This window comes from Aythya ferina, assembly GCF_964211825.1.
Source record: "Aythya ferina genome assembly, chromosome: W".
Taxonomy (NCBI): Eukaryota; Metazoa; Chordata; class Aves; order Anseriformes; family Anatidae; genus Aythya; species Aythya ferina.
This window is the reverse complement of record NC_140313.1, coordinates 3,975,400-3,990,209: the sequence shown is the minus strand read 5'-3', so window position 1 is coordinate 3,990,209 and position 14,810 is coordinate 3,975,400. Positions and strand designations below refer to the sequence as shown.

At 43.6% G+C, this 14,810-nt stretch overlaps 1 protein-coding gene across 1 annotated transcript in view; it reads right to left on the bottom strand.

The window, feature by feature from the left end:
* Window positions 1-14,810, bottom strand: part of LOC311426474 (ubiquitin-associated protein 1-like) — a gene marked incomplete at its 5' end in the record, with an annotated part of 37,861 nt that overhangs the window by 7,024 nt on the left and 16,027 nt on the right. Inside the window, one exon of the mRNA XM_084502855.1 lies at window positions 8,013-8,137. Coding sequence (XP_084358981.1) covers window positions 8,013-8,137 — 125 coding nt within the window. The remainder of the gene's footprint in view (window positions 1-8,012; window positions 8,138-14,810) is intronic.

The following is a 14,810-nucleotide window of genomic DNA, read 5'->3' as shown; positions in this document are numbered from 1 at the left end:
ATTATTAAGGAAATATTATTATTAACTAAACAATTTAACTAAAGGGGAAAAAAAAGGAAAAGTGGAAAATGGAGGGCAAAAGGGAAAAAAAAATAAATAAAGGCTATATGGAAGAGCAGAGGAAAGAAATTACTCTCTACTTCCCACAAATGAGCGATGCTTGACCACGTCCTTGAATCAGGGCCTCAACGCACGTAGCTGGTGTTCAGGAGGAGGACCGACGATTTCACAACGAGAGCCCACCCCTCCCCTCTTCTTCCTGTTTCCACCTTTTATTGCTGAGTGTGACATCACATGGTATGGAATATCCCTTTGGTTGGTTTAGGTCAGCTGCCCTGGAGATGTTTCTCTTCTCACTTTTTTGTCCACCCCCTAGAAGGGTTAGAGAGAGTCCTGATGTGCCAGCACTGCTCAGCAGCAGACACAACCCTGGTGTGATACCACTGCTGTTCTAGCTACAAGTGCAGAGCACAGCACTGTATGGGCTGCTGCAGGGAAAGTTAACATCCCAGCCAGACCCAGTACAGCCGGCAACTTCAAGTAGGAGTATCTGGAGTGGAAGAAGGAGGAAAGACTGCTGTTCTAAATTCAGAATAGGGGAGTCGGGGCTTCTCGGAAAGCTAGTTCCCTGATAAAGGAAAAAGTATACCTCAAGGGTTCCTCAAAGTGTACCTCAATGGGGATTACTCTACAATTATCATTGTGGGCAAAACAGACTTAGCATAGGAAGATAAATAAAATTTATTACCTATTGCTGATGGGCTGGAGCGGTAAGAAACAGAAACAAGCTGGGGGCACCTTCCCCCCATCCACTCTCTTCCACCTCTTCCTTGCCCTGAGTGGCACAGGGGGCCAGGAGTGGGGGCTGCAGTCGGCCCATGGTGCTTCGTTTCCACCACTCCGTCCCCCTTGCTCTGGTGTGGGGTTCCTCTCGTGGTGTGCTGACCTTCCTGGGCTGGTCCTGCGTGAGTTTCTCCATGGGCAGCGAGAAATGGGCTCTTTGGGAGCTGCTCCAGGTGTGGGTCTGTGCCGTGGGGTCTATTTGTCAGGAGTGAGTAGGTCCACCTTGGGACCCCCTGGGGTCCACCCCCCCACCCCACCCCCATCACCTGCTCCTGGATGGGCTCCTTTCCACAGGCTGCTGCATGGACATCTGCTCTGCCGTGGTACACCATGGGCTGTGGGAGGGGGTCATCCTTCCCCACTAGGGGCCTCTCTGTGGGCCGCGGTGGGGGCTTCGGCTCTGGCACCTGGAGCACCTTTGCACTGCACTCCCCCCTCCTCTGCACTGACCTTGGTGTCTGCTGGGAGGTTCCTCACTCTCCCAGCTGCTGTTGTGCAGCAGTTTTCTTTTCCTTTACTTTGATGTGCTCTCATAGAGATTTAAACTGCATTGCTCATGGCTTGGCTCTGGGCAGCGGTGGGCCTCTTTGGAGCCAGCTGAAACTGGCCCTTATCTAACCTGGGGCAGCTGCTGGATTCTTCTCACAGGGGCTACCACTGCAGCCCCCCCAGTACCAGAACCTTGTCATGCAAACCCAATACACTGGGGCAGCTAGGTCATTATTGGCCTGTAAAGTATCAAGGGTTAAATTAACTAATGAAACCCTAAATGTGATAGGGGTAGAAGGGACTGGGATAACAGTGCCACTTTTTGGGGACACCAAGCTGGAGAAGTCGTGCCAGGGAGTGCGGAGCAGCGGGAGCAGAGGGGGGGGGGGTGTCCCGGTGGGGCCTCTGGCCATGCAGGGCCAGTGCCACTCCTCCCTTACCAGCAGAGAGGTTAGGAGTTTTATGAAGGAAATTAAGTCTTTAATTGAGGGCCTAGCAGAACAGTCAAATGCGTCTATAAGGCCTAGTTTGTATTCCTGGGGGGAAAAATGTCAATCTTGAGTATGTTATTCACTGGAGAAGAATGTTTAGGAGGGGAATGATTTGCCAGGCAGCTATGGAAGAATGGGAAAGAACTAACACCACCCCCACTCCCCCACCCCCTCTGACCAAGAGTAATTCCAATAGAGCAGAAATATCCGCTTACCCATCTGAAATAATAACAATGCATGACATAGAAATCATATGAGAGACTCTGGGACAGAATTAGAAAGTACTCGGGGATGAAACCTGAGGACCCAGTAGCCTAAGGACTCTTGAAAGTTCATTTTGTCATTAAAGCCTGGCCAGATACACAGAAAAAGCTCCAGAAGGTGGGAGGATGGAGTGAACAGTGCAGGTAGTATGAAGGTGTACACCAAGAGGGGAGAAGAGAAGGAAAAGCCGAGAGCGAAACTAATGGTATTCACAGCGTACTGGGTAGTGAGGCAGAGGGCTAGAGATAGAGGGCCAGGATGGAAAGGAGAGGAAGAGAGACGAAGGAATGGCAGACAAGGAAAGCTACCTGTGTTGCAGCCTGAATCCTAGCAAGGACAGGCTTTGAGAAGATGTTTTAACTGCGGCCAGGCTAGCCACTTCAAATAGGTGTATCTGGAGTGGAAGAAGGAGGCCGCGGTGGGGGCTTCGGCTCTGGCACCTGGAGCACCTCTGCACTGCACTCCCCCCTCCTCTGCACTGACCTTGGTGTCTGCTGGGAGGTTTCTCACTCCTCACTCTCCCAGCTGCTGTTGTGCAGCAGTTCTCCTTTTCTTGGATGCGCTCTCACAGAGGCACAAACTGCATTGCTCATGGCTTGGCTCTGGGCAGTGGTGGGCCCCTTTGGAGCCAGCTGAAACTGGCCCTTATCTAACCTAGGGCAGCTGCTGGATTCTTCCCACTGCAGCCCCCCCACTACCAGAACCTTGCCATGAAAACCCAATACACTGGGGCAGCTAGGTCATTACTGGCCTGTAAAGTATCAAGGGTTAAATTAACTAATGAAACCCTAAATGTGATAGGGGTAGAAGGGGCTGGAATAACAGTGCCACTTTTTGGGGACACCAAGCTGAGACTAGGGGATAAAAAGATCATTGGGCAATTATTGTATGCACCCGAGGCAGGGACTAACTTGTTGGGAAAGGATTTAATAATGAAAATGGGCATTCAAATAGCAAATTGTCAGGCTGGAATAACGGTGTTATTAATGGGGTGCTCTCAGACCCTGGGAGCAAAGATATATTTGCCTTTGAGTGGAAAGACCCTGAAATGGGGCGGAAGCAGCAATGCAGATGGACAATTTCACCTCAGGGCTTTACAGGGCCACCAATTTATTTGGGCACGTTCTAGAAGAAATTTTGGAGCAATTCCAACCTCCAAAGGAAGTGTTAATGTTACAATATGTGGATGATCTTTTATTGTCAGGACAAGAGAAAACAATCATGAAAGACGACACTAACAAACTATTCAACTTTCTGGGAAAACAAGGCTTGGGAGTATTGGAAAAAAAATTACAATATATAGAAGGAGAAGTCAAGTACTTAGGGCATCTACTGTCTGGGGGGGAATGAAGAGAAAATCCAGAGAAGATTGAGGGAATTGTTGAGCTACCCCTACCCAAAACTAAAAAGAAGTAAAAAGTTTTAAGAGAAAGAGGTTTTTAAGGAATTAGGAGTCACAAAATCTGAACTAAAATAGATACTCCCTGAGGGGAGAAAAATGATGAATAAAGTGCTAATGAGGCAAATATTAACAGTTTTACATCAAGAGGGTCATTGGGGAACTCAAGCAATATGTGACGCTGTGCTATGGAAATATGTATGCGTAGGAATATATATATACTGTGGCTGAACAAGTATGCAGCAGTTACATAATATGTCAAAAGGTAAATAGGAAAATTATCCACAGTCAGCCCAAGGGGGGGGGGGCGAGAATCATGAATTCAATGCTTCCAAAATGTACAGGTAGATTTTACAGAGCTCCTTAGAGTAGGTAGATGTAAATACTTATTAGTCTTGGTCGATCATTTGTCAGGGTGAGTGGAAGCTTTCCCTTCAGTATCTGCTACTGTGAACATAGTAACTAAAGTAATTCTAAGAACTCCCAGGTATGGAATTGTTGAAAATATTGACTCTGATCAAGGAAATCACTTTATGTCAGAAATATTGCAAGGGCTCTAGGAATGAAGTGGAAATTTCATACTCCTTGGCATCCTTCCTCTTCTGGAAGGGTGGAGCAGACAGAAAAGAAGCAATTGACTAAGTTCTGGAAACTCAGCTTCCCCAAACAAAGTGCTTACCTTTGCCACTTCTCCGAATTCAAACTGCACCAAGAAAAGATGTGGGAGTTTCACCATATGAAATACTATTTGGATTGCTGTACCTGGACAAAGGGAATGGATTACCTCAAATTGAGACAAAAGATGCTTTTCTTAAGAACTATATACTCGGGCTGTCATCCTTTTTGTCATCTCTCAGGACCCGTGGAGACTGGGATCTGATGCAAACTGCAGAATCGAAGCTGCAACCTGAGTGGAACGGACTGTTCCAAGTGCTCCTGACTACTGAGACAACAGTAAGAACAGCTGAGAAAGGGTGGACTCATTCCTAGATAAAAGCATCAGTTAACCCTGATACCTGAGAGACTGCATTAACAAAGACTTTTAAGGTTAAAACTGTTGAAAGTATCTATTGTAAACCTTTAACTTCTCCTTAGAAGAATTCTTAATGAATTATTGAGCAAAAGGGATTGAATTACACAGAATTGGAGTGTTTCCAGGGAACACTCCCTGGAAGTGGGAGAAAAAGAAAGGGGGATATTCGATCCCCACCAGAAGAATCCTTATCAGTTTGTGATTTTTATTGTTTCTTAATTATTATTTCTTAATTATTATAGGGGTGTATATATACATATAGAAATGATGTATTTTAAGTTCATCTTAGTAATACCTGTTCTCAGTGGATTAGTGATAGGATGGAAGGAAAAATCATCATTTCCAATTAATCCAGAACATCTCTCAAGTGAAATAATTGTTGGATTTGTACCCAGATGCCTAGAAAGACTGAAAACGCCTTGTCCCTGATTGCTATTTCCAGCAGCAACTCTGTCTGGATTCTCTAGATTTCTAAAAATGACAGATCTTACTCAGTCCCGGGAAGGAATAGATTTTGAAGTTGAGCTCCCTACGCATAGTCCTGGCTACAACATACTGTGTTATCAAAGGTGCCTTTTAAACAATGATAGAAAACTCAGGAGGCAATATTACTGACCCTGGGTGTGGAAATATCCATGAAGTAGGGAATAATCTATACTGTATACCGAATATGGCAGCTACGGGAACGCTAATATACATAGTGCACACCAGATACAACATGAGAATCCTGTAACCAGAAGGCCTGTTCCAAATATCAAGGGGTGGTACTGGCTATGTGGCAATAAATCCAGGAAGGTGTTGCCCCTAGGATGGAAGGGAGATTGCACCCTGGAGGCAATAATTCCAAATGTAACTATTATTGAACACCCACAAAGCCGAAGCCCCCTTGAGACCACACGTGGAATTAAGCGGATTCCAGATAATCCTTTAGTAAAATTCTCTAGCATTTCACAGTTTTGCAAAGTGTTTTTTATCTTGTTTAGGGGTGACTGAATTAGAAAAAAACATTGTAAATATCTCCAAATACAAAAATATTGTAAATATATTGAAGAACTAGAAAATAAGTTTGATAAGTTTGCAAAAATAGTACTCTAGAATCAAATAGCATTAGATTTATTAATAACCTCAAAAGGAGGAGTGTGCACTATAATTAATACTAGTTGCTGTATATATGTAGATCAAATGGGACGGATTTGACTGATCTCAAAAATATTCGGGGGGAAAAAAAGCACAAAATCCTACATCGAGTAGCTCAAGATGCCAATTCCTGGGGATTTAGAAACATTTGGGAGAAGCTAATTTCGCAGTTACCTGAATAGAATTGGATCAAACAACTGTTTGTTTGTATTGTAATAATAATGGCATTGTATATCTATCATCTCCCGTGACATCCGAAGAAGAATATTGCACCTCAATGTTGGAAAAACTCAAGAGTGCGGTATGTGAAGAGGTACAAAAACAACAAGAGGAGTAAGAAAAGAAGAGGGGGGAATTGTGAGGAACAAAGTTGTGTTTTTGCAGTAGAAAACTAACCTTCTGTATTCAAAGGTAGTTGTGTAGTCATAATAAGGAGAAATGTAGAAAAGTAGATAAGTGGACAGCAGGAGGCCTCACTGTTCCAAAATAAGGCAGAAGCTTGAGAAAAACAGGATGAGCAGTTTGAGAACAGTAAAACAAAGATCACAAGTTCTCAAAGCATAAGAAAGGAGAAATTAAAGGGTTGAAAAAAAGAAAAATTGTACATATATGGTATAGAGGAGCGTCGAGTAGCTTGTGAACCTGTAGCACTCAGCCAATGAGGAAACATCGGAGGTGATCAGGTGTTGGATAATGGGGAATAAAAGGTTATGATTTGTTTACTAAAATGCACTCCTGATTGACAGGACGCCAACCATTGCAATCACAAATGAAATAGCTTCACAGAAGATCCTGTCTGAAGAAAATTATTTGAGATGTTTCTCATAAGTGGAAGCCTGAAGTGTTAGTGACAGCGATGTCATGCGTGATAGACAGTCACACCCAGATCTGGCGCCACTGAACAAGGCATTCAATACTACAGCAGAGTAACTTTTGCCTCCAAAGAGCATTAATGTATTTATCAGTTCCCCCTAAAAGATTCCTAAGGGACCTGACACTAACTTTAGACCCACTGGTTGGAGAGGTATCAGCATTCTCATACCTGTGCTAAGGACTCACCAGCCAAAGGGGATGTGCTGGCTACTCTGAGAACAACTTTCAATAGTAGCAGATTTTGCCACTGTTCTTGGCATGACTGGATCCCACAAGCTTTTCTCATTTGACATCAGCTCCTTCAGAGTTGGGTTAGCACATAAGACATTTAGATAAGCTACTCACTACCAGCGCACAGGCCATTCTGGTAGCCTGACTGAGAGGACAAAATTCTGAACACACTAAATATATGTGAAGCTTTAATATCTTACAGAGACCAAACACCCTTAGTGCCCTCCATATCATGACAAAACATTCAGAGAACACAGCCTACAAAGCTAAGTCCAGGGTGTAACCTACCTGTGACTCACAAGAATTACAGCCTGCTTGCCAGGATGATGTCACATAACCGAAGGGGTAATAAGACATCCTATCCTAGCTCTGAAGAGCAACAAGTCGGAAGGTTTGCTACGCCTCTGCTGGGCTTTTCTGGGACTCACACTGTGCTATCCATCCCATAGCAGGCTCCAGAGAGAACCTGGAGACCTATCTCAACTCTATACTAAGTAGTTTTCCCTTCCCTTAGCTCTAAGAGATGGGACATGCAATTTATCAACAAGGTGATTTTGAAACACAACTCACTGGCAGAAGTGCTGGGCACTATTCATTCCACACTTTGCCATCTGAGCAGAGCTATCATAGCTGTATACTTACAAACACACATGTTTAGACGCATGAAATACTAGGTACATGGCTTTGGTCAATTTAGCCTCCATGCACTTTTACTATTTTGAATAGCTCCCACCAGAACTGTAAAAAAAGCCAAGTAGTTCTGTGCAAGGCATAGCCTACATGATCACATCATTTTATTTGAGGCATTGCAATCCAACCAGGCGTACTGTATTTGAACCCCAGCTTGGCTGGAAAACAGAGATAGCACAGAATATGTTCATACTTGTAGAACCCTGTTTGAGGGTATGCCATAGCATTGGTGTTTCAATTCTTACCATCTTTCCTCTTAAAAATACAACTTAGTTTAGCAATGTCAGGGTAGCATTTAAACCTTTATCTGTTACACAAGAACACTGTGTTTTTTTTTGGAGTAGATACATTAAAATAAATGCCATCAGACTTTTTATAGTGATAAGTAGTACAAACTTTTTGCATGGCTTACAATATTATCTTCCTCTACATTCTAGCAGACTATGAAATAACAGTATAGCACGGTGAAGACTAACACCTGAACAAAATATAGTTCACAGCATCACATGTTGAAGACCTAGGGTCACAGAGAAAAGAGCAGAAGTGCACAAACCATCCTTACCTGGGCTTCTCTGACAAGCTGAGAAGAATCAGGCAGGCAGAAACCAATGGGTAATCCAACCTTCGAAGAGGTTTTAAATTTGTCTCCTATCTTAAATGGGACGTCGTCGAGATAACTGAAAGGCCCTAAGATCACAAGAAGAAATTGTATCAAGAACCTTACAAATTTGATGCATTCAGTTAAATCTCATGTTTCTGTATGTGGCAGCTACTCTTTCTCTGCTACCCCAACCACACAATTTGACTCAATACAAAGGAAGTTGTGTGATAAGAAACACACTGAATATGCCTAGACTTTATTGCTTCAGTTTTATTATTTTTAAAAGAATATTCTAGTCCATAACTATATTTTAAAACATTCCAATTGCTAAGCAGATCTTGAAGTTAATATTCCAGCATCTTAGCTTCCCTCATGACAACACTGCCTACACAACCAGAAATTGAAGCTCTCCTGAATGTTGCGTTCTGTTATGCCTCTATAGAAGGAGCCATCAGTTTTTGTTATATTCAAAGCAAGTTTTAAAATGACCCAGCTCTAGAGCAGCTAAGAAACAAAAAAAGTTTTGACATACAAGTGAAAAGTAACATTTGGACAGAAGTGGTCACAAGGACAAAGCGGTCCAGGTGATCCGCTTTAAACAAAACACAGTGAAATAGCTCAAGAATATTGAGTGTAGCAATTCTGACTTTTCAAACAAGGCAATCTAACTGGATCCAGTCTGATTTGTGATCACTCCAGTGAGGGGCCACAAACTTATTCCATGGTCCTCCATCTGTACTTTACATCTGTCACTTACGTGTAGCATTTATAGTGTTTTAGGACAAAAACTTTTCAAGCACCCTGCAAGCTCACTAGGCAGAATCACCAACAACTCAAGCTCCTCCAAGAAGCCAGACTAAAGTTGTTGTTTTTTCCATGAGCTGCTGTGAAGAAGTGTGAGAAAACCCATAACGTAAATTGTAGCCAGTTTCTAGATTAACTGGTCTAACCTTTTGGAATTATAGGCAAGGTTTTTGACTGTATATTACTAGACAAAAACTTCAAATTGTTGTTATCATTTGGAACTTCGCTCTGAATGCTACAGATCCGACAAGACATTAGTGACAACGTGAGATGTTTAGTGACTAACCTCTTGCTAAGTGAGCTGTGACTTGCCATTTTTATCTGACCCATTTTCATACTTGGATGACAGTTTAAGTACTATTTGTGCTCCTTCACTGTTGACTAATTTACAATAACACAGCCACAAGCTCCAAGAGGACAAGCAGCTTTTGAGAACAGGAATATCCTGTTAATTTGGAATCAAATGTTTATGTGCTGTCATCAGTTGACCTCTCATGCTATAAACTGCATTGGCTGGTCCCAGAGCCCTGTTGGGACACAGAGGGCATTTCCCCTAGCCCTGACACCCTCAGGCTGAACAACCTACATGGCACCCATACTACTGTGAGATATGTTCATCTGATTTGTGTCAGTATGGAACAGTGCTAGGGCAACATGGTATGATGAATGTGACCTTCTGTCTTACATACCCTTGTATAACCACAAGTCTAAGAAAAACAGAGTGGTTAATGTATATAGTTCTTGTATCTTGCAAAGGAATGTTTTAGCAATTCGTGTCAATAGAGAGCTTGAAGGGAAATGTATTTGTAGGTTTTTCCTTGAAGTCTCTGATATCTGGGGAGTCAGCACGAGAGACCCCCAGAGGGACCACCGGAGACTGATACGCATGCTCCAGTAGGAGGGTTTGGATTCCGGAAACTAATTATAATAACCCTGGGTTTTTTTTAGAAGTAGTAATGAATATGTATCAGCCTAGGAGCATAAAAAACAGCTGCTTGATATAACTGGTGTGCATCTTGGTGGAGCAGAGACTCCCGGCGCACCCAGCACTGTTTGCTTACCTCTATTCCTTTAATAAATTGTAAACTTTGATTATAGTCCTATTTTGAAGACTGAGCCATTTATTACAAATGGGGGATCGTCCGGGATGGCTTTGGTTCCTGTATTCTGATTTGATCTAGGAGAGGCACCCCACCATTTAGTGGCTCCTGTTTGAGTCAGGTCGGGACTAATGCCATCTTGAACCTGAATAAAGGTAAGCAAATAATTTGATTTTTTTATGAGCTCCCTTGCTGGCTGCAGCACTGTATTTTGCCCGTAATTCTGCGCGCAAAGATCCGAACGAAGACGACGGAGTCATAAGTGTTTAAGGAGTATACCGTTTGGTTGGGTGGGATTCGGTTGCCTGTGTGTAAGAGTGTAACTTAGACTTCCGAAGTCAGTGTGGAGGTCTTCTAACCGCGGTTCCAATCTCCCGTGAGGGACTTGGCCAGTGAAGGAAGTGATTCCTATAGGATTCGTGGATGGGTGATAGGTCCTAAACCCCCTGCAAGACACTCTTACTAAGGTAACCAAGGGCTGTGGGAATTGCCATAGTAAAATTCCTAGATGGGTCAGACAGAATTGAAGACCAAGGACCAGAGAAAGGGAGCAAATTACCAGAAAGTCCATTAGGAATAATGATTAGAAATTGGAACAATAGGGGCCCCAGAAAATGAAAGAGTAAATTAAAAATGGTCCAGTATTATATGATAGAAACACCAAAAGAACCTTTAAGACCCCATGTATTTTGGTTGATATTTGGGTCCATGGTGGACAGGGTCTGTCAGGCTTTGAACATTAATGTTAATAGTAGAATACCCGTGGATCCGGAAGAGAGCAAGTATGCTGCAGCTGAAACATTGGAATTAGAAATTAGAGAGCAATTGATTAAGAATGAGTATGTGCTACATTTGTGATGTACTGTGCCTGTGCTGCGCTTAGACCTCCAAATAACAGGAGCCTCTTGGACCCCGAGAACCAGATCAAAACAACCTCATGGTTTGGACTTTAACCAAGGGGTCTGAGATAAGGAGGACTGTTCACAAAGGGACAGGTTATGCATATGTATAGGAATGTTGGGAAACTTCATGTATATGTAACTCTTTACTAGATATAACCAAAGCAAGTTGTCACATTAGGCGTGCACGACTTTGGCAGGACTACCCCCACGTGCCGCCCAGAACTGAGTAAACATACCTACTTTACAATCTTACTGATTGTGGAGTCAGCTTTCTGTGAGTCATTTTGGTGAGCCAGGCAGGAGACACTCTGCTCAGCTGCAGGATCGGCTGCAGAGCAGATGCCCCTAGGTGCACCCTGAGCGTTTTGCTTGGAGGGGACTCCACTCTCAGCCGCTCACTGCAGGAGCAGACAAAGATCTCCTGAGGCTGCGGACAAACGGTATGTTTTCAGCTGCTGGAGGGATACTAACTGGAGTGTTAATAATTGTATGTCTTATTCTTAAATGTCCAGGTATTTTGTGTTGAAAGTATTTGTGTAAGTGGAAGGGTTTGAAACAAAGTGGAATAAGTCACTCCATGAAGAACACAGTCAGAGACAATACTTGTTTGGTTGGTTATCATTCTAAATTATATTCTTGTGGTATGAATGAGATGTGCTAGAGGCCTCTCTGTGTGATTGTGTGATTGTGCTGTGTGAGTGAGACGCAGCGTCGCTGCAAAACGAGTGCGGAGTCCCGATCCACAGTTCCGTGTTCTCCGCGAGGGGAGTGGGCGGAGACGAACAAAGTACGTGACAGACTGAAAAGAAGTGCTGTTTTATTAAAGTTTTGAGTGGTGGTGCCTAATATATGGGCCTGGCGGTGTATCTTGTGATCCTATTTTTGCTCTTAAATGCTTTGAGTGTGACAAGAAAAAGGCGGGAGCATTATCTAAGTAACTAACAGTTGAGAAGTGTTGGTATATTTGCTGTGGTGTTTGGTCAGTTTCCCAAGTACTGGCGGGGGGGGGAAGGGGGTTGACTGATTATCAAAGCAGAACTGAGAGATTCATTTCTTTGGTGGTTCGGGCTTGAGCCCTGGGAATTTGGTAAGAAGGGGGGGGAGCGAATTTATTTAGGCCTCAATACCTTTTAAACCCCCATATTGACGGATACACAGGAGTGATTCCTTGTTTTGTATGGGCTTACTAAAAAAGTGCATGAGAAAAATTGGCATTTGGCTTGAAATTCGGTCCTGTTGAAATGTAAATTTTTGTGGAGAAGGTGGTAATGTTTGTCTAGAAGACTGAAGGCTGCGTGCTTCAGCTGTTTTCCTGAAGTTCCGTGGATTTATGATTGAAACGGGGCTCGTTAATAATTTGAAATAGTGAAGTTTGAATGTGGGAAAAAGAGTTTAATCCCAGAGAATTGGGACATTTGGGAAGGAGATTAGGAAAAGATAGTAAAAACCTGCAGTAAAAAGGATTGCGTGGAAATTGAAACAAAGTGTGGGAATAGAAATGTTGTTTTTGCAGAGTTACATTGTTTAGAAGGAGGGAATGTGGTACTGAGATATGCTTACAGTGATAAGAAAGTTTAGCAGGCGACCTTGTAAAATGCAGACAATCAGACTCCTTAGGACAATTAGGTGAAAATCACGGTGTCAAGTCAAGTCAGATAAGTGAAGAAACATTACCACTTCAAGCAGTAAAAATGTCAAAAGAAATTTGAAATTTAACAGGCCGGCGACTGAAGGCCATGCATTGTTTGTGAAGCATCAGATAGATTGTGAATCTGGATTACCCACTCAGTGGGGAAACAGGGGAGGGTCCTGCCATCAAAAGGTATATAAACTGTGTTTTGGAACTAGTAGATGCGCTCTCTCCTGCTTGTGGGGCGCCCGCCATTGCAATCGCGAATAAATTACTACTTCACTGAGATCCTCGCCTGAGCCTAAGTTATTGGCTACGGAGTGTTTCTCACAATTTGGGGGCTCGTCCGGGATCCAGTCACCTACTGGGGAGCCCCACCGCCGCAGCAGCAGGAAGGCATGCCCCGCTGATTTCAGCGGTCCTGTGCATCGACGGTGGCGGTTCTGCGGAAAGCTGACAGAGGGCCCGAGACTGGTTAAAGAGGCAGGATCCGTGAAGTAGTGGGGAAAGGAAGAAGGTAGGCACTCCGGGTTTTTAAGAATCGATCCGGTAACTCTGTGCACAGACCAAGGTAAGAAATATTAAGTATTGCCTTGGGGGTCGGGTGATCTGGTGTATGGTAAGCCCTTGCACGGGGAAGTGCTGGCACTACACCAGGGGAATCTGGTGTACGGTAATCCTTGCACGGGGAAGTGCTTGGAAGTACACCAGGGAATCTGGTAAACTCAGGTGTGCGGTAACGCTGGCACGGGGAAGTGCTTGGCGGTACACCCCCATCTTTCAGTACATTGGTGTGTGGTACACTGCAGAAGGGAAAATTCTGTAGCACATACTGGCGAGGGTTAGGAAAAATGGGAAAATATGAGTTACAGGGGACAGGGAGATATCCCTGGGGGAGTGCCTACCAATAGTTCTTCCTGAAGAATGATAAGAAATTGGAAACATAATCCCAAAATTAGAGGGATTGTTAAAGAAAAATAATTAAAAAAAGGTTAAATATTGTGTATCAGTCTGGACAAAAGAACCAATTAAGGAAACAGCAGTATTTTGGCCAAAATACGGGTCTGATGAAAATTCAGGCTTTAAATTTATGTGTAAACAATAAGATTCCTTTTTCAGAGAAGGAGCCAAGTTATGCTCCCTATAATCTTAATATTGTACCCGTGGCAGCAGCAGTCACTCCAGGAAGGGAGACAGGGACTGTAATTAACACTGTCCCTAAAGAAGTATCATACTCTAGGCTCTGGCAAGAATTAGAACAAGGTAGAAGATATATTGAGAATTTTGCCTTCCCTGATACTAACAGTACTAACACTAACTGTGTATCCTCTTAGGTGAACTACCCCCTCCTCCTTACCAGCAGAGAGGTTAGGACTTTTAAGAAGGAGAGGAAGTCTTTATTCGAGGACCCCAACAGCCTAGTTGAACAATTAGACCAGTTCCTACGACCTGATTTATACTCTTGGGGGAGGGAATTATGTCTATAAGTATGTTGTTTACAGGGAAAGAAATGGGAATGATCAGGAGGAGAGCTGCTATACAAGAATGGGAAAGAGCTCATCCTCCAGGACCAGGGGTAATACCGGCAGGGCAGAAATACCCACTTGCCAATCCTGGCTGGAATAATAATAGTGTGCAACACAGAAATCATATGAGAGACTTGGGGTCAGAATGAGAAAGTACTTGGGGATGAGACCTGATGACCCAGTATCCCAAGGGCTCTTGAAAGTTCATTGTGTGATTAAAGCCTTGCAAAATATGCAGAAAATGCTTCAGAAGGTGGGGGAATGTAGTGAACAGTCACTGGGGGACCCTCCTGCGGGAGGCCCTGGAGGTGTGTGTCTGGAGGGGAGATAAGAAGGAAAAAAAAAAAAAAAAAAGAGATCGAAACTAATGGTATTGACAGTGCAGCGGGTAGTGAGGCAGAGGGTTGGAGAAAGAGGAAGAAAATCTTCAGGGGGAGTCAGGGCCAGGATGGAAAGGAGAGGAAGAGAGATGAAGGAATGGCAGGCAAAGAAGGCTGCCTGTGTTGTGGCCCGAGTCCTAGCAGAGACAGGCTTTGATAAGATGTTTTAAGTGTGGCCAGGCTGGCCACTTCGAATAGGAATATCTGGAGTGGAAGAAGGAGGAAAGAAGGAAAATGGGATGAAATATGCTATATTGATATGTTGTTTCAGTATCTTGGAGGGAAAAGGTATGGAATTAAGTTGGACCCTGACTGAGCCTTTGGTGCTGGTATTAGAAAAGTACAGTCTGGAGAAAGATGAAGGAAGTGTTAAAAGGGTTGCTGAAGGTGTTAAAGGTGTGGCATGTAATATTCAAC